Raw genomic sequence first — 21,249 nt, forward strand, 5'->3', positions numbered from 1 at the left:
TGCCTAGATGTGCCATGTGCCTGTAACAATAGGAATCAGTGCAGGGCAACAGAATAAAGGGGAAGATGGAATAATAGAGATGTAGGGCTGGGAGAGAGGGAGAAATAAAAAGAAAAAATGTTTGGATGGGTTAAAAGGTTGTAGAGGTGAAGATATTGTCTGAATAGGATAGGAGAGGAAGAACAGGAAAAAGATGTGGAGAGAGAGAGCAGGGTTGTGTGGAAGGACTGAGAAATAGAGAGGAAGAGGAATTGGATAGGAGGAGAGGGGAGGGACAGATGCGTCTTAAAAGAATAAACGTCCGTGTATCTGAATTTTTGAGAAGCCAATAATTATTAATATCAACTAGAAAACACAATGTTACAGGGAAGGTAAATTTGCACCTAGCAGCTGATTTGTGATCAGTTTTGAGCATTTCCCCTATAAAAATTCTGGTTTGGCTTTGGGTTAGAAACTGATCCAAAATCAGTGCACGTTTTGACAAACAGCACAAAAAACTACAAACATGGCTAAAAGGAAGATGGATCCCAATAGTGTTAACATATGGGAGATGTGGGAAGCAGCTCTTTGATACTATAGGTAACAGAGAGAAACATTCTTCAAAGCTTATGCTGAGAGACATGGATGGATGGATGGATGGATGGATGGATGTGGAGGAAGGGAAGGGGGAAACACTTGGCCTTTAGAACACTCTGGAACAAATAAATGATCAATCGCGTTTTTTCGGCAGAGAATAAAAAAAGTTTTGGCTGTCCAAAGCTGCAGTCAAGCCACAGAGCGGCAGAGGGAGGGAAGGATGGATGAACGGATGGATGGAAGGAGGGAGGGAGGTGAAGAAGCTGGCTGTACAACTTAACACGTCGGCTCCCCTAACTCATCACTCTCTCCTTTCACCCTTTTGTGCTTTCTTTGTCACATTCTTACACATCTCTTTCTCTCTAACACCTCTCATCCGTCCTCTCCCCTCCTGTCTCTGCAGTGTCCCAAGCAGAAGTCTATTATCATATGCTCTCCTCCTTTTTTCTCTTCATCCTCCCATTCCACCGTCTTTTCCACCTCCTCTCCCCTTCTTCCCCGTCCTGCTCCTCTTCCTCTTCCTCCATCGCCCTTTTCTCCTCTCCCTTCAGCGTCCTTTCCATCTTTCACCAGCTCCCCCTCCTTCTTCTCCATCCCCTCCTCCTCCTCCTCCTCCTCTTCCTCTCCCTCGTCCTCTACATGGGGAACACCAGGAAGCCGGAGAAGGTGGAGTACTTCCAGCCTCCCATTAGGTTTCCTCTCTCCAGTTTGAGGTAGGCCCGGTCTCCCTTCTCCATCTGGATCAGAACACCGTTGCTGGCCGCCTCGCGGGTCACATCCTGGTCGCCAGCGAACGCCGAGATCACCGGCCAGCCGTTGTGCATCAGGCTCACCTGGATAAGGGGGAGGGGAGAGACAGTTTACAGAGTGAAAGGGAGAAGAAGAAGAGAGAGAGAGAGAGAGAGAGACAGACAGACACTCATCCACACAGGGAGGGAAATGTTGGGACATACTGTATGGTATGACACACACCCAAAGCACTCCCTCACATGTTAGATACAGCCTAAGGTGACGTTCTCATGGGACATTTGACATCTATCACATTCAAGTTTGCATTGAAACCACCTAGGTTGGGTTGTTGTGGGCGGGTCTCAAAACCGTTTGAAGCAGCCTGTACAAATGTCATTGGCTGATGAAGTCCGTTAGTGGATGACGTTTAGCTGCGCTCCATCAAAAGTTCAACTAGTTGCAAATGTTTTGACGGACTGGGTTGTGATATTTTCAATCCATAGTCTCAGTGGAATACATGGGATGTTGTTGCTTTTTGACATATCACAAATGTTCATGTGAGCCTAAGAATTATATTGAGGTTGTTGTCATGTGAAAACCTCTTAAATCCATGCTTGATATTTTTAGTTTTCTTAATGGAGTTGCAAGAGCCTTTACTTGCTAAGTACATTTCATGACCCTAGGACTCCTGGAATCCATTCAAGGCACATTCATATTTTAAAAATAACATACGCAAAGGAAAGGTAACAATATGCAAAAAATTAACAATATGGAATAACAATATGTTGCCACAGATGTAACACATGCAACTAAGTAGGCTGTTTGAAGCAGTTTTTATATATAGCAACCGATATATTTGCACTGATTGTATGTCCTGATGAGGGTCGTGCAGGACTGAAAGCTTGACAGTATAATTACCTCCGCCAAGGAGGTTATGTTTTTGGTGCCATTTGTTTGTTTGTCTGTTTGTCTGTTAGCAGGATTACGGAAAAACTACTGGCCCAATTTTCATGAAACTTGGTGAAAGGGTGTAGCATGGGCCACTGAAGAACCCATAAAGTTTTGGAGCGGATCCGGATCCGACTCACGAACAAGCAATAATAGCACGAACCTTGGCGGAGTCTGCGCTCTCCGAGTGCCCTTCTAGTTTTAAAAAATGTTTTGGTTTGATAAAGTTTGCGGAAGCGGTTTTCTTTTTTTAGTACTGCACCTCTGAGTCTTTTTGTGTGTGTGGCGTTTTTCCTATAGTAGCCTAAAAATAACATAATGCAAAAACTGGGCAGTAAGAATTATTTTTTTTACAGTAATATAAAAAAAGATCATATTGCTGCACAATATAGCTATAATCTACTGCAGGGTAAGCACTTACAGACACCTGGATTGAATGTTCAGCACTAGGATTGAGTGTGAGTATCATTGGGTTTATCAAGTGGGCACTTCCCATCACAATTGTTTTTTTGTTTTGTTTTGTTTTTTCAATTACCACTTGCAGAAGATTTAACAATGACTTAGGGACACATTCACTCACACACAAACACAGTCTCCATTGACTGACTGACTCAACCCCTACTTTTATGCTTCCCTAAGAAATGGATTTATGCTAGACTTGGTGCCAATGCAGTGCTAACACAAAATGAAATTAAGTCTGGAGAAAGGTCTGTTTATGCAAGAGCACACTTTAAATAACTAGTGTGAGATTACATGCCGTCCCGTGGGCGGGCTTGCCTCCAAAAGAGGGGAGAAAGAAGAACACGGAGCTGTTATACTTGTAATTGCGGTTGTGCGCTACAAGATTATGACCACATGATGGCCAGATTTAGGACCAATTAGGGAGGAAACACACATTATCTGTGGTAACACCTACATAGCATTTTGGCATAATGCAATTTTTTTCTAATGTCAGACGTTGAATCTGCCCCTGCTCAACTTACTTAACATACTGTATGCTAAAGCATTAGCATCTGCACCTGACAGAGCTAACTACCAGAGAATGAGAGATAAATTTGGTGACCAATGGACCAAACTCCCAAAAACTCCTGAAAATCACCATACTCATACTGGTATCACATTGTTTAGCTATTGTTGGAAGACTACATTGGTTGGGTGAGAAATTACATTTATCACTGTGTAAAGTAAAAGATTTTTTGGACATAAGAGGTAAAGGTGTTTTCAGCACGATCCTTTGCTTTCCACAGACCACAACCAGTATAGTGTGTGTTAGGGATGGATTTATTTCTTCATCCAGTACCTTTACAGAGCATGCTGGTTTTGTTTCAAGGCTTTATAGTTCCTAGGAACAGTTGGGAGGACATCTTGACAGACGGAAAATCACACCCAGGCTCCGAATACATCAATATCCCAGCATACCCAGGAAGTAACCCACTATAAAACTGTTGCTAACTGATGGAACACAGTCATGAACATCCCATAATTATACCCTTATCCTCCTCATTCTACCTGATGGTCAGGAGCGTGTGTATGTGTGTGTGTGTGTGTGTGTGTGTGTGTGTGTGTGTGTGGGCAGGAGATTGAGAGCCTGTCAGAGTCAAGAGCTCTCTTAGCCTGGCACTGCTCTTAATAGCAAACTGAAAGCACTAACTCAGACAGCTTGTGTCTGTGTGTGTGTGCACACGTGTGTGTGCGCGCGCGTCTGTATGTACATGTGTACGTGTGAATGTCCATTTGTGTGTGTGTCTGTTGCTCTCAACAGTCAGCTAGTAAATTTGATGAAAACACTCAGACTACACTTAAATTATTCTAAAAAATCATCAGGATGAAATCACAGCACAGCCCAAGGCAAAAATGTATATATCAAAATGGTGCAAAGTATTTTATTCAAAGTGCACTAAGAATTTTATTCCAAAACAAGTTTGAGTCCAAAACAAGATATCCATAATTTACAGTATTATACTGTATGTGCTATTGGCAACCTACAAAATAACACTAATCATTTACAAGTTGGAATCATGTGCTTTTTCTAAAATGTTGAGCCATTTCTTTTTGATGTAGCAATAACTAAACAGGACAGTCTATTGCACGGCCTTATCCCATGAACACACACACACCCACACACACACATTCACACACACATGCACACACAAATGGACAATTACATGCAAATGCACAGACACATGTACATTTGACATTCACACACACAAAACACACCCTTCTCCCATGCTAAGAACCAAGCAGACAGACTTCTTTTTTATTTATTTTTTTATATCTGATCACCTAAAGGAGAACGATCTAAAAATATCCACTTCCTCCCCCACCCAAAATGTCAAAATGAGCTCAATTGTCTTGCAATATGGTTGGCAGACACTAAAAAGAACATCGTATGTGTGGAGATGGAACCAAAGGCTTCAAGTTAGCCTCATTAACCTTGAGACCGTAATGTAAAATGGACAAGAGGCAGAGGGAGAGAGAAGGGAGAGCAGAAGGGGAGAAGCAAAGAGAAAAACAAGCTGATAACGAGGGAAGACGGATAGAGAGAGAGAGAAAAAACACTTCCCCAGCATGAAAAAGTGAATGGATAGAGAGAGAAAAAAGAGAGCAGAAAAGGAGAGGAAAGGGATGAGGGGAAAACAGATTAGAAAGAAATGCGAGTGAAAGATGAAAGATAAAAAGGAGTCAGAGAACAGGATGGAGAGATGAGGGAGAGCGAACAAGTGGGAGAGAGGCAGAGAGAGAGAGAGAGAGAGAGAGAGATGGTCTCTGTCCAGTGTGCATGTAATGCCTCCAAACAGAGAGAGAGATGGCAGACAAAGGAGAGCCAGCCACACTACATCACTCTGTTACCCTCGGGAGACACACACACATGCACACACACACACACACACACACACACAAATCATGCAGACAAAATCCACCCACTCACCTACGCAACCATTCAGCCAAACCTCTCATGTGGAACTCACACCCCCCTCAACATACACACACTTGCATATCCCCTCCACACACACACACACACAACTATCTCTTTCTCTCAGTCTGTCATTTATTCACACACATTCTCTCACTCTCTTGCTGACTACTCTCTCTTCTCTCTCTCTCTCTCTCTCACACACACACACACACACACCCACACACCCACACACACTCTGTCTGTCTCACAGACAGCCACACAGGGTCAGTATGTGGTGTGTGCCAGTGATGTATGGCTCTAATAAAGTTGTGACAGTGGCTTTGGAAGGATGAGGTTGTGGTCAACACACACACACACATGCATAAGCATAAGCATACACACAGGCAAACGATAGCTACATATGGATAAAAAGTGTGTGTTGCGTGTCTGTGTGTGGTGATCTACCCCCCCCCCCCCACACACACACACACACACACACACACACAGACACACACACAAACACACTGTCAACCATAGTCCTACAATTACCAGCCATAAATATAAAAGCATAATAGGGCTGTGCATAGTGTCAGTCCAGGATCGATCTGCATTCATTAATGCATAAGCACCAATTAACTGCCTGAGTGAAGAGAGAGAGAGAGAGAGAGAGAGAGAGAGAGATTTAAATAGGAGTCGTCCGACGTCTCGGTGCAGCACTTAATGCCAATGACATGATGACATCCTGCTATTGCATCATCATTTTCTGTCCGGCCGTCTTGACATGACAATGATACTCTTTCTCTTTTCATCTCTTTCTCTTGGTTTTGTTCTTTTCTCTCATATCTCTTTCTATCTCTTCTTTTTCTCTCCCTCCTCTCACTCTGTCTGTTTCTCCCTCTCTTTCCTTCCTCTCTCTTCCCATTTCCATTTTTTTCCTCTTGTCTCTCTCTCTCTTTACAGACTGATGCAGATGGACATGGTGATGGATACATAATGGTGTCTGTTTGGGGGCTATGACACCGCCTGTCTATAAAATGGCCAAGTTTCCTATAGCAGAAATTTGGCCAACTTGGCAGAAGTTTATAGCAAAGTTAATCCAAGGTCATTCAGCGGGATGGTTGCACAGAACAAAGCGAACCTATAACAGTAAAAAAAGTGTCCCTGGGGAAAAAACAACTGCTATCAATGGAAGTAAGATAGGAAACATAGAGTTTCTGTACAGTATATTCATTCCAACCTGAGACAGCCACCATTTGAAAGTTACAGGTAATCTTGCAAAATGATTGATAGTACAAACTTTCTACACTTTTACAGATTGTATCCTCAAAATTTTAGAAACTTTGAATGATGAACTTCCAGCAGTGAGTATACCGCATTTTGGAAAGAAGCTCTTCTCACAGCAGAGGCTACCTCATTATGGAAATGGGGAACATCTGTGCAGGCCAGGGGACTTTATTTAGGTCTTCTGGCCGTCGCTTCAGAGAGTTTGGCTGTTGGACAGAAAGCAAGCCGGCGCTTTTATTTGTTTGTTAGAACAAGCTTTTCTATTTTCAACTCCAGGTTCTCTGTTGAGCCACCTTTTGGACACATTTAGCGGGAATCTGTAGTGGGTGTCTTCCAGAAACCCAATTACCTGCTTGCGACTCTCAGTGTGCCATGGCTGTGTTTTGTAACCATTTTTATTATTCAGCCTTTCTTCCATTTGGGATAAAATGTGTAAATGGAAGATGGTGCTTACATGTTATAAAGCAATGCTTGAATATCCTGAATATTAATGGGATGTTCATGTGCAGTTAGACAGAGTTCTGTCTAATACAAATTCAACACTCTCTACAGCAGTGTGAGGCTGGATGATAACTCAAAGACTTTAAATTATCACCCTATTAATTGCTGCCCTTGCCAAATTTTCAGTCTGTAGTCACTGAGAGAGCCATTAAGAAAAACTCATGGGATTTTCACACCAATTTTAATTGGTATACAATAGGGTTAGTATTGTATACAGTGATAGCCATTGCATAAGTCCTCCCAGCCCACATCTCTTCTGGATTAGTGCTGTATAGGGTGATCGCCAGTGTAGAAGTTCCACTATCCTGCATGCACTGTATCCTACAACAGCACTGCAGACAATGGAGCTCTAGTCCCCTAATGTATTTACCCTACATCAGTGCTGCAGTAATCACTGCAGCCTCTTTTCCAAATGTTGCAAGGTAGCAGTGAATAGGCATACTGTGACAAAACTCTCAATTAACAGGATGCCAAATATCTACATCTGAACTAAAAGAAAAATAATTTTCATTTCCATTAACTCAAACTGTATTTTCTTCTAAATGCCACTATAACGACACTCAGTCCATCAACAATAAAATATTGGAATTTTTGGATGGACTGAATCCAACATGAATTCACTGGTTTTGCCTCCTTTGTCTTAGTCCTCACTGACACTGAGTGCCAGCAGTTTTTTTCTTTCAGTTAAGAGAGCTCTTGCACAAGCTGCAACTGCATATACAAAATGTCTCCTATAAATTGGTAATTTGTTGGATTTATGCAGGCACATCTGATTTTAGTTCTCTGGCACGAACTGAATTTGATTTGATTGGTCTCTGTTTAAAGGGCTATGAAAAGATTACATCTGTAGCACAGAGTTCAAAAATGAGATCTGTTTTTTTCCTGTGTAAACACAGCCTTAGATGTTCCAGTCAGATATTGTACACATGATGTGCTGTCATGCGGTCCTCTGGGTAATCATAAAATTGGCCACCAATAGCAAGAAGAGGGACTTTACTAAACTATTTGCATTATATACCCTGCATGGCACAAATCTAGGCTTTATGCATTTCAACAACAAAGTCTTCACCAGACAGTCTTCGTCAATGCAGCCTGAGGGAAAGACATCACCATCTTGGGGCAACTACTGTGAACAGAAGTGCATATACCCCTCAACCACGATGTCCCTACACTGGCTCCAGATGCAAGGAAGAACAGACAACTCAGAATCAGTTGTCTGCAAATGTCAAACTAAGCCGAGAGCATGCAGTTTCATTAAGAACAGACAATCGAGAACTTCACTGAGAGGGATACTGCAGTTTGATTGCAGCGCATAAACCCCTTATTACACCTGGAAATGCACTTTTGTACGTGAAAGGAAGGCTGAGCAGTGAAGTCACATGGTCAGATGATCCTTCACCTGTTATCAAGCGGTCAAGTACTTGTATCACGCACGCAAACAGAAGTCTGCAGGCCCAAGTGCTTGTTTCCCACAGTGAAGGCTTCTGCCTGCTCTATTATGGTGTGAGGTGCATTTTTGTGCCATGGTTTAGGTCCGCTATACTCCACAGAGGGCAAGGTAATGCCAATAAACCATATGCCATGGCTGGCCCACTCACCATGGCTGTTCTAGCGGCTCATGGTTGCACTTATGGGAGATTCTGGAGAAGTGCCTGCGACAGCGCCTGACATAAACAAATAATGGACTCCAATATATTCTGTGTAGAATCTCTGCCAAGGTGAACCGAAGCTGTTCTGGTGAGTCGTGATGCCTCAACACCCTATTAAGACACTTAGGGCCGTACTTACTAAGTGTGTGCGGTGGTGTTAATGCAGTTGTGTGCGTAAAAAAGTGTAGAATGATCTGCTAAGCTGTGTGCACAAGCATTTCACATGTGGAAATGGGGTAGACACTGGCAGGAGACTTTTAGCGTGTTTGACCCAATTAATATGTATTTTGAGGAGTGGCAAAAGGTAAGGTGCAAAAATGGAGGAGGAGATTATTAAAATATATCACTCTTTTCGATTTACTAAACCAAAATGTGCATAATTGCGCATGGTATTTAACGTCCAGAGGAAGCAGGTCTTAACTGTGTTCAGAGGCTCAACAGGAAGAGAGGACGACAAATAAGAGAGGGTTTTCCATTTGAGAATTACTTTTTTTAAATGTCAGAGGATGAGGTTATATATTGCCAATTCATTATTATTAATAACAATAATAATTTTTATATTATTTTACCACTGCTTGATGAAATAAAAAACTAACTGGAACCTCAGACCAAGAGTCATGCCATACCCACAAAACATGCGGGTCCACTACAGTGGGAATCACAGTCTGCTCTCTCACCAATGTTAAAACGGCTTGCTGTACCTGTAGTCATGCGCTCTCTGCAGTTGGATTGCACCAAGTATAGTAATTGGAAAATTAACCATCCGCTAAACTAAAAACTCAACAAGCGCTTGTTAAGCACGGTGGTAATTAGTTTGTCTCTTAGTAGATACTACCCCTAATGCTGGTGTTACCTTTATTTGACTGTTGTCTTTAAGTGCAAGTTCATTTTTGTTAAGAGTGTTGTTTGTCTGCTCATAGAGCTGATATGGCTCTGGGTTCCAAACTGCTCAAACTGTTCAAAAGTGTTAAATTAACTACGGGTACAGACTTACTTAAATACTGGCACTGACTAGTGTTGATTTTCACACCCTCAGAGTTAAATTTGCACTGACAATTTTGCTTTTTCTCAGAAGTAAAACATAAACAAAAAACTCGGCAGTGATACAAGCATGGAGCCTTTGGGCTTTGATCCCGCCTACAGTTCCCATAACGCACTGCATCTGCTCAACTTTACTCCAAATAAGGAAGGGACTAATTAATGAATTTCTGAAATAAGACTGAGATGTCACCCGATGTGACCTGTATTCCAAGCAAATCAATTACCTATGTTTTTTTATGTAATTCACTTATTATTTGATTATATAAAGACCACTTACATTTTGGGTTGTGTCTTGGGTTGATCTTTTCCCTTTTAAGTTATATTTTACTTTAATAGAACACTCACTGCACATTGTTAAAAGTAGATAGCTCTGCAGGAGTTCATGAAAGGTTCTCTGGGAGCCTGCACCACTTTTTTACTTTCATTATGAAAACCTACTTTAAAAATCATACTTCTCCAATCTTCTGCAAACAATAAAAATTTGACCCACTTATTACATTTTCTTCTCGAGTGTCCTGGGTTTAACTTTTCAAGAAGTCATTTTGCAATTATTGATTTTGAAGTAGGGGGGAAAAAATTCTGAACGGTGGCAGCGGATCCCCAGAGCCGCTGATGTTAAAGGATCACTGCTGAACTATGGAGGCGTCATGTTGAAAAGTGAAAATGATCCAAAGTGTAGTATAGCTGTAAGCCTAAAACTGAGCATTTGGCAGGAAATGTGACCAAGCTAATTTCTCAAACTGTGACTATAATCCTAATGACTCACTCTTGTTGGGTCTTTGTGACAATATTGTTCAGCTAAAAAACACAATGAATATTCAAAGAATACGCTCTCACTCTTCCTCACTTTCACACATGAGCACAGACTAACACAATTGTCTGTAGCGTTCTGCCAAAGTTAACTGAAGGAGACTGAGCAAAGGGTTTACGGGCTAAAAATGAAACTAAGCATCTGGCTGGCAGACTGTGTAGGCCTGTGTGTGTGTGTGTGTGTGTGTGTGTGTGTGTGTGTGTGTGTGGGTGTATGTGTGATCACATAAAGTGTAACAACAGGAGATGTAGAGATGAAAGATGAGAAGCTTCACCACAGATATCACTGAACCAGACAGTACAAAAAAACAATATGTAGACACGCACACTCACTCACGCACACTCACTCACGCACACACACACACACACACACACACACACACACACACTCACACTCCCAGGAAATTATCACATTAATTTACAGATACATACGTACACCCACAGCATTGTGAGGAAACTGTTTTAACAGGTATACTTAGTATATTTATTTTCCTCTTTGTGTCGGTCTCTCTGCTCACTAAAAGAAATATTTCACTATGGAAGAATATAGACTTTTTTTTTATCAAATACCTCAATCTCTGACAATAGTTGACTCCAGACTCTTTAGTCACCACCAACAGCCAGGCTTTACTCCCCAACTCTGTTATTTTGAGTATGTTAACTATGGTAAAACGTTTGTCACATAATGCAGAATAAACAATGGCATGACCTGAGCTTTATCATCCTGGTTTGAAGATGTGGTTTTATATTTGACCTTTTGGAACAGGTTTTCAAAATGAAACACATGAATGCATTCCTGCATTTCTAATGGTTACTGTCCATGAACTCATACTGTATGGGGGTATGTGTGTTAAAAAGTGCAAATTAAAGTGGAATATCACTCAATTAAAAAAAATTACATATCATTGTTGTTGGGTCAAAATGTAAACCTTTCATGAACTAAGAAAAACAACCTTGTTTTTAGCTTGATGTCAACGCATTTTTCAGTTTATCTAATTGGTTTTAAAAAGGTTTCATAAACCCAAGGGTTGTGGAATGTTCTAAACGCAAAGAGGAGCATGTGATCCTTCAACTGAAGTTAAAACATGAAAATCACCTAAACTGGAGTTACAAGGTTTTCACCTAACAGCGATGATATAATGTTCTTGTGGTTTAGGCCAGTCTAATCAATATCTGTGATCATCAAAAAGCATTTTCCAAAGTTAGATGTTATGTGAGGTTATACAGATATACAACCTGCTACCTAGTGTTACTATTATTAGTTTTCAATTAGGAAAAGTGTTCCAATGCCCAGAGAATCCTGTCACTTGCATTGCTGTGCATCCTGATGTACCCAGCTACCGCCTGCATAACCACCTCCACTGTGCTTGGCTAACAAACAAGGCCCACAAAGGGCGGCAGAATGGAACATGGGCTTCAATATAAAAATGGGGGAAAATACAAGAAAAAGTAAAATAGATTTCCTGAAGTCCCAAAAGCTGCCTCAGCACAGCACAGCAGAATTACCTACACTTGTCCTTGAAACAAGAACACTAACAACCGGCTAAAATACACCGTCTGTCTGTTGGTCTTTCTGAGAGGCCTGACAACTCCCAGAATTCATTGCCTCTCTGGCCAATTGCAGACAAACCAACTCCATTATTCCATCCTTCCTTCCCTCTCTCCTCTTCCTCCATTATAGAAGGCAAGAGAACACCGATGCACGGGAAGAGATAAAGTGTTTATTTATGTCGCTTTGACTCGCCTCTCATTTCCTTGCATCTCCACAGTTTGAGATGAACGCTGATATAAGGTTTGAGATAGCAGCAGGGGACTAGTGTATTTCTATTATTCATTCCTCATAGCTTATTTCATGCTTCTCATTTCTGTTCAGAATTACTTCCTCATGGTTCAGTGGAGCAATGCAGTACTGGCAACTCACAACGCTTCTCTCTCCCTCTACACCTGCAGCTATACTGTAAACCACGTCACTCAAACACAGCTGTAGTACTGTGAACGTGTATTTAGAAAGGGGCTTGTCCGAGTATGCTGTGCATTGTCCCTTTGCACTGAATGTTTCCTGTTGTCCTTACCCCATGTGGGTCAGTTACATACTTTGTAAATAAGTTGTCAATATGTTTCTGCATCAACATTACCAACACTAATTCTCTTACATTTGTAGATATTGGCAATCAACCTGATTCTGAAAGTGGCTTTACTTTGGCTGATTTTGTTCAAAGATCACCAAAAATAGCATTGATAGATGACAGATGATGCTCACAGACTCAAAGCCATTCACTTGTCCATATGAATGATGTAGATGTTGTGTTTTTTTTTAATTATATGATACAGCAATAAATCTTTTGGAAAAAATCAGAGGGTATTTGAATTTTAGAGTGTATTTAACAAAGATGAGTTGAATGAATTTATGAGGTGTGACAGGATATTTTAGCCTGCAAAACTGTGGCTAGGACCAGCGTATGTTCTGATGAAAGCCTTATAGACTAAAAGCTCACAATAAATATGAAGATTGTATTGACATAACATCGATACAAATCATCCCTTCTAATAGACTGTTTTTTCCCTTATCATATCATTGTCAAGTCTTTCTGGATGAGCAGGAGATAATCTACAGACCGCAGAGTGAATTTATCCTCACTTAGTAGAATCTGAATGAGCACTAATTTGCAGGATTTTAGGGTCAGAGGGGTCATACCATAGAAATGGTAGCCCCATTGACCCCAAAATCCTTAGGCTCCATCCCTTATATAACCAATCAACAATGTTAATCGTATCTTGAAGCTTAACAGTATTAACACTCACACACCTATTTAAAAAATATACAGTCAAAAGCATTAGTATTTCGACAGTGATACTGTCTTTGTCTTTCATGTTTCAAGTTAGTCTTTCACATTGTCAGCTTTGGATAACAGCCTCTATCTTAAATCCTGTTCAAAAACAGCAAATTTAGTCTCAGTGCCTAATATTTGAGCTTTTCTCTGTAGGATCTCCTCAGGTAGAGAGAAAGATGAAGACAAAACTAGCAATTGTGCTTACTGTGTCACTGGGAGGCATGAGTTTCAAGGGTTAGTTCACTTCCAATTCAGTCGCTTTCTACAGGTAAAAGGAAAAATGCTATTCATTTTCTACCAATTGAGCATACACTGCATAGTCATTTCCTAATAGTCTGAAAATACGTAACCTGCTCAAAGGTTTTCAAAAGAAAATCCACTTTTTGATTTAAAGAAAATGAAGGGGCTGTTATCCAAGAAATAACAAGTGTGGGTATTTGAGCTGCAAAAAAAATCCTGTGTGTGTGTGTGTGTGTGTGTCTACACAAAGACTGCTTGGTGCAGTGACCATATTTGTATTTAGCCAACGTCTGATCGTCTGTAGGCTGTAGTGGAAAGCAGCGCAGGCAGTCAGACTGTATTAAATGGACTGTGTTTGATGATATTTAAGGATGGCTAGAGGGGATGCAGCTTAACTAAATTTCATCTCACTGGTTGTGTGTATCAATTTTTAAAAATGCATGTTTTTACAAGAGAATTTGCCAACGCTTTACTTGAAGTGGTGCTTATAGATCAGGACATCGTAAGCACATTGTGAATGCACTATAATCATTTTAAGCTTTTAACAACCTCACATAGCACAGTCATGCCATATTCATATTGTATTACAATGCAAAACATCTTCTGATGTGATTATATTGAGGAAAATATACACTTAGAATATTTTTATAATGCACTTACAAGTACACATAATTCTGTCCTCAGAATGATTATTGCTTGGCAAGCATAGTCTAGTCTTCAGGTAGCTAACAGCAGTGGAACTAATATTCTGTATTGTATTGTATTTCATGCCAGCAATCATATTGCAAGAGTAGGTGCCATTTTTGTTTTTTTCAAATGGTGGATATCTTGCCTTGAAATGAAATCCTTTGCGATGTTCTCTCACTTGACCTGTTTGGATTGTTCCCCCAGCCCCACCTCCCCCACTTCCCCCACTTCTATAGTACCTATTGATGAGCAGTCTACTTGAGTACACTTCATTTAAATTTTAGTAGGTGATTGTTTCTCCAACAGTACAATGAAAATACTAGGATGGTCAACTATTTTCTTTATTTAATAGAGTATACATATTATATAAAATGAATTGGATAGTACCTGAGGAAAAAGAAAGTACTCACTACATGGTGCGGTGAGTGACGGTAACATTGACCACTTACATAAAACAGAAATAGCATAATAAGTGCATATTTGGGTTTCAGCAAGGTATAAATGTAGTATATTGAAATGATCTTGCAGCATGTTGATATTATTCACTGATATTATTTTTTCCATCTACAGTATACAGTACAGTTAAAATAGATAGTACTTACTGTTAGGCTGTGAATGAAGTGCACAGTGTATGTTTGCTATTTCCCAGGGGTGAAATGTTTCATTACAACATAGCATGACCCCAGTGACCCAGGTTGCAGAGTAAAATCTATCTCCTCTTTGTGTATTTGAAACCAAAGTAGACACACTGCCGGCACTGAAGGAAGTGAAAGGATTCTACTTTGTTGCAGGCAGATGCAGCTACTCTGTGTCACATTTTAAAAGCACAAGTTCAAATAACCAAAGAGTTGCAGGTAAAAAAAGAAAAGCAGTAAAGTCTGTTACTATAAGGGCAGTGTGCTGTAAAGGGCTTGGGGCAGTGCCTCCAGGGTTTCTTCTCTCAATGGGCGAATGATAGAAGCGTAAAGGCCTTGATGCTCAGGCAACATGAGGCAGTTTTAGGATCACTCGTAGCATCGCTCTCACCCCCTACACAGCTGCTTTGAGCTTCTTTTTCCCATTGCAAGGGCAAAATAAACATCACCATTACATTTCTATAAGTATGGATGGTAATTGTTGTATGCATGTTTCTGGGCCATGGCAAAAGTTCTTTTTGCTTGCATTAATGAAAAATAATGTTTTGAATCTTGAATTTTGAATACTGGTGTGCTGTAGCGGGGCAATTTTTCAAACAGGATTCAGACTGAAGGCAGGTTAGCCCCTGTACATTATCTCAAAATATTTCCGGTGTATTACGGCCTCTAAAATAACAGTGAGGAAGACTCTCTGGTGAAACATCTGTGGATGAAACAGCTCTCAGTGGCGGTTTAAAACCGCACCAGTCTCTCCAAAGAGCACCTCACATTGTTGAGTATTGACTGTCACAGCAGCACCTCATCTGTTTGTTTTTCTGATCTGTGAGCTCAATGTTCCAAGCTGCAGGTACAAGATGTTCTCTAAAGGAGATGGGAATTTATTTATTTCTGTTAAAATTTGCACAGGGAGAAGTGGCACGTTCAGGTAATGTAAACAGTTGCAACTCAATTGATTTGACTTGTTCGTTGCTATTGACTATATGAAAAGTATTCAATAATAATAAAGTAAGCTACCCATTAGTGGAAGCATAGGCATAGCAATTTTGATAGGTCGATATAGCAATTAAGAATACATATTATTCCATTTGCGATGCTTGAATTTGGGTGCTATGCAGAAGCAAAGGGACAGGTCCTGTTTTGACGCAGACACCCACATCACACCCCTCACCCCTAGACAGATCCCTGCACAGAGCAGGATTGATGAGAGATGGAACAAACTGTTTATTCTTCCGCTTTGACATCTACCCAGCATCCGCTAATCAATATTCACTCATATATTGTCTGTCTTTCTTCCTACCTCTCTCTGCACCCTCCCTGCACCTTCTACTGTATCTCTCTCCCTCCTGTCCTGTCCCTTGCTCTTCCCGACTCGTCCCTCTCTTCCTTTTCTCTTCCACTCCTTCCCTTTTCTTTCCTTCCTCTTTCCCCACCTTTGTCCCATCTGTACTTTTCAGTTTTCCAACATCCTTCTCTTTCTTTTTCCATGTTCCCCTTCTCTCCACTTCCCTCTTTTTCTCCCTTCCACGGCCCTCTCTTTCCCTTCCCCTCCATCCCTCATTCACTCTTTACTTGCCACTTGTCCGCTCACTCTTTTTCCCTTCTCCTCATCCTTTCCCCTCTCTTTTCCCTTCCCCTCCATCCCTACTGCGCCCTCTTTTTCCCGCTGTCTTCCGTCCCCTCTATGCGCCGCAGTAGTCGCCTCTAAGGCAATCAAACAGTGGGAGTTTTCAACACAACAGATGCGCTGGATGGATGGGAAGATGGATAGAAGGGGTGGAGGGTAAACAGCACACAGTCTGGAGGCTTGGAGGAGAGATGAGAACTTACACCTGCAACTTACACCTTACACTTTCATGTCAGAAACATGTCACAGCGATGCTTTTTTCTAGCAGCATACAAGGCTACGCTTTCAAAATCAGTTTTTAATTGTTTCACGATACATATTTTTCACGTTTCATTGCTCACAGTGTGCAATGGGTACACTTTAACAAGAACCTCTCTGGTTGCAGAAAAGAACTGGGACACTAACACCAGCTTTGCCTGGCAAATGTTGTATTGCAATGGCTTTATACTGTGTAATCTAACCAGGGTGCCTGCCTGTGTGTGCCTACAGATTCTGTTTGCCAAAACCAGTCAGAGTCAGCCGGTTATTAAAATGACTCAAAACTGTTTGAAATGAGCTATTTCTATATTTTTTCTTCTTCTTTTTTTTACTTCCCAATACCAGCACTGTGCATCTCAGTTATGTTCTTATTGACAATAAAGCAACATTACTGCAAATGGTATTAACAATAGTGAGGTGACGGACATTATCACCATTGTGTTCTATATTGTATGACAGACTTAATTAGCTCAATGCCATGATCCAAGTGTTCGCCATCCATGGTCTATTTGCGTTCAGTGATACATCGATGATTGGGCTCATATGCCGAGCTTGACATAGCTTTCCCCTCAAATATCGCCCGCCCTCCTCGTTGTTGTTGTTGCTGCCGCCGCTGCCATGCTAATTAATTCAAGACTCCAATAATAAAGTATAAGTAGCATAACATAATGCCAAAGCCCCGGGGAGCCAACAGCATAATTACACAACAGTTTAATTAGCAAAAGATACACTGTAATTAACGCTGCGTGGCTTTTAAAGTGTCGTTGTGTGCATGTTAAATGTTGTTTAAAACGGGGTGAAGTCTAATCAAGTGTTTTCTATCACTTGGTGCATCAAAAGGATAAGGAGACTGCGTCTGAGGCATAGTGAGAATGGGCTGTTTGTAGGATGAAAGGATGAGCAACGCTGTTGGCAGGCAGTGTGTGTGTGTGTGTGTGTGTGTGTGTGTGTGTGTGTGACAAAGGGAAAAAAGTGATTGTTTCATTACACATACATTCAAATTCACACTACATTAAAATGCCTGTGTGTATGTGTGTGTGTGTGTGTGTCAGACAGAGAGAGAGAGAGACAGAGAGAGAAAGATAAGAAGGGAAAAGGTTCTAGTTTCTTTCCTGGTTTAAAATTACTTTCTGTGTTTGCTTGTGAGCCAATAAAAATGCCTGTGCCAAATCATCTAATCATCAAAATCATCTAAAAATCTTGTTTTATCTGCTCCTCTTTTCATGTGGTGAAGCCAGAAATGTGTCTGGCCTGAGAGAGAGCGAGAGAGAGAGAGAGAGAGAGAGAGAGAGAGAGAGAGAGAGCGAGAGAGAGAGAGAGAGAGAGAGAGAGAGAGAGATGGGTTGCTGTCCATGGTGCTGAACAGAAAGCTGCTTGAGCCGCTACCCTCTCCTCACGCTAAGCAAAGCCGCCCCTCCTCTTCCTCTTCCTCCTCCTCCTCCTCTCCTCCTCCTCCTCCTCCTCCTCCCGCCGGCTGCACGCGCTCCGGTTTGGCTCTGTGCACGTATCGATTAATTATGATTGGGCCGGCGGGTGGTGGGCGACTGGCTTTCATCTGCTAACGCCTCCCTCCGCCGTTGTCTCCCGGGAAAGACATCTCAAACATCTACAAAATGACTTCCAGTACTGGATGATATTCAACTTTTATGAGGGGAAAGCAGCATGGGGGCCCAGTGGTCTCGTGCGCGCGTGAGCCCACACACACACACACACACACACACATAAACACGCACTGACCTGTATGGTTTGGCGGTTGTAGACTTTCACCACGTGGAAGTTAAAACTGTAAATCCCTTTGCGCGGCGCGATGAAATTACTCCTCTCCTCGTCGAAATTCCTCCCAACGTTTACTAGGATCTGGAGGAGAGGAAGGAACAGCAGAGAGGACAGAGAGAGAAAGAAAGAAAGAGCGAGGAGGGAAAGAGAAGGAGAGACATCAAAGAATTCCTCATTGTCGTATCATAAATGCTTTATGTCTTTTACAGTACAATTCATCCCCGAAAGTCAATGTGAAATCACTCGGTGCATCAAAATTTTATTAAGGGCATCTTGACAAACAATAAACAAGGGTTTAGCATATAAGTTGCATCTTGAAAAGCAGGGGTTCTTAAATGTTTTCATGTCATGGACCCCCAAATAGACGCATATTAAGCCACGGTCCCCATTTCATAAGATTTATTCCCAAGGACCCCCCATATGGTTTGTTGATTTAGTACTGAATTGTGATCAGTCATTCTCATAGGCAACATGTTCTTTTTGGGATCATTTCTAGTAATAGTAGAATTAAAACGCCCCTTGTTTTGCTACTGGAGGACTCTGGCGGGCCCCTGTGGCCCCCAGACCCCACTTTGAGAACCACTGATGTAGAGAAATAACCCTCGACTTTCCTTCAGGACTTTTTACCGGTCAGAACTTCCAAACTTTACGGGGAACGAGAAGGAACTTAATCAATCTTTCAAATGCAATTTCCAATTATGCATTTCTGCAGCCAAATGTCTGGTTTTATGGGTGGAGGCGAACTACGGCGTGTAATTGAACGGCAGTTTGAGGGGGGATTAACCTTTAACGGCACGCGGGTAGGACCTCGCCCTCGCGACCTGCCGTTACTAAATTATTTGGCGAGATGTCAGTTCCCATATCGCGTATTGTCAGCTCAAAAAGTTGCAATATTCAAAAGGCTTGCCTAGCAGGCTATACTTCCCCCGCCACTTTGGAAATGTATTATCTATAAAAAGGAATCGTTCCCAAGAAAGTAGATTCATTTCCGTTCCATTTTTAGCATCTGGAACGGAGCAGCTCTCCGTTGTCCGCTACCGTTACCGGCGACGCACGACATGCTGCCACGCTGTAGATTCAACGCCTAATTTAGCCTAGATTCGGGGGTTTAGACTACTTTTTTGAGATTTTTAGACGAGCTACTTTTAGACCAGTTTAGCCTGTATTCTATAATACATGTTTTAAACTACATCCATGGGCGTCGATTTGGCACTGCGGGTCCAAATTTGATCTTGATGAAGAACAAAGATAAAGCAGAACCAGAACTCTATTTGGAAACCATATCTTAAAACTCACATCAGAAATGTCAAAATAACTGCTCCACTTTGTCCCCAGAAATGTATAGTGACAAATGACATTTGATTCTATACAACCGCACAAGCTCCTCAGGCAAAAAATCACACCCTTTCAAATCTGTTTTTTTATTAGCCCATTATTTCTCTTTATCATATATTTGATCTTTTACGGTTCCATCCAAACAGCGAGAATAAAAATCAGTGGAGCTTCCCCCACACGTTAGACAGCAACGAGACCATAAGGCTATACTCGTGCCACACATGATAGCTACACACACAAACACACACACACACACACACACACACACACACACACGATCTGAAACTTCATGTGCGCTAATTTTGAAAGACAGAACTGTCTTGTCAATGTAAAACTATGGAAATCCAGTCTCAGATCTTGGCTAACAAAGTTAGTTGTTTTTTCACCTGACGGAGGTAGGATAGAATATAGGCTAACAGAACAGAACAGAACAGAATAGACCAGAATAGAATAGAATATAACAAAACAATAGAATGGAATATAATGGAATAGAATAGAAAAGAATAGAACAGAATAGAATAGAACTTTTCCCTCCTACCTGGTCGAAGTAGATCACCATGGTCCGGTTGCTCATCTCGGAGGGCTCGTGGTTGGTGTTCCGGACCGCGGAGAACGCCACCTTGGCGCTGCCCGAGCGCACCGAGATCCCGAGCGCCGTGCCCGTGGGGTCCGAGGTCGGGTTGGAGTCGCACACCACTAGGCACTTCCCCTCGAGGACGATCGGTTCCGTCTCGTTCTGAGCGCGGGCCGGGCTCGCCGCGAGCCACACGGCACTCAGCAGGCAAAACGTCAACATAACGGAACAGAACGGTGGACTTCTTCGGTCGTCTTCACACTTCAAAACCGTTAGGTCTATTCCCGTTAAAACAAAAAAAGTAAGGTAGGAAGAGTTTCCCGGTTTTTCCCCCCGGTGGACCTTAAAAAAGCGGTGGTTTTCACAACTAGGTGCCACTCCGTTTTCTTGGACTTGATGAAAGCCGTTTGTCCCTCGCGGAGTCTTCGAGGGGAAACCAGACCGTTTTCTTTTACTCTCTCTCTCCTTTTTTGGAAAATCAGCTTATAACCCTCTTTTATCTCCGGTCGTTTCCCCGGTTTTCACTTCTTCTTTTTCCCCTTTCTCAGAAGTCTCACTTCTCAACGGCTTTTCTGTCACTTGGAAACGGAATAAGCGGGAGTCGCGCGCGGTGCGGAGGGGCCCTGGTCGAGTCGCGAGGCAGTAGAACTCATAGCGCGCGCGGGGGAGCTCCGTCTGCTCTCTCTCTCTCGCGCGCTTGAATTATTGATATGTGAGATATGAGAGTTTCAAACACAAAAGGCTTGGGAGGAACGGACGCCGTGCGCGAGCGCACGATGCTCCCGCCCTGCTCGTTTTTTTCTTTCTTTCTTTTTTTTTTTTTTCAAGAGACCCCTCCCTCCCTCCGGTAACGGA

General features: G+C 41.9%; 1 protein-coding gene across 1 annotated transcript; it reads right to left on the reverse strand.

The window, feature by feature from the left end:
• Positions 1-1,211: 1,211 nt before the first annotated feature.
• On the reverse strand, positions 1,212-20,616 carry cbln1 (cerebellin 1 precursor). The gene is made up of 3 exons (XM_071544779.1): positions 20,359-20,616; positions 18,447-18,566; positions 1,212-1,409 (listed from the first exon to the last, which is right to left on the reverse strand). The coding sequence occupies exons 1-3, from the start codon at positions 20,614-20,616 to the stop codon at positions 1,212-1,214; spliced, it is 576 nt and encodes a 191-aa protein (XP_071400880.1).
• Between the last annotated feature and the right edge of the window lie 633 nt (positions 20,617-21,249).

This window comes from Centroberyx affinis, unplaced genomic scaffold, assembly GCF_046629955.1.
Source record: "Centroberyx affinis isolate AG114_WGS23_722 - 3 ecotype Tasmania unplaced genomic scaffold, CSIRO-AGI_Caff_v1 ptg004658l_1, whole genome shotgun sequence".
NCBI classification, from domain to species: domain Eukaryota; kingdom Metazoa; phylum Chordata; class Actinopteri; order Beryciformes; family Berycidae; genus Centroberyx; species Centroberyx affinis.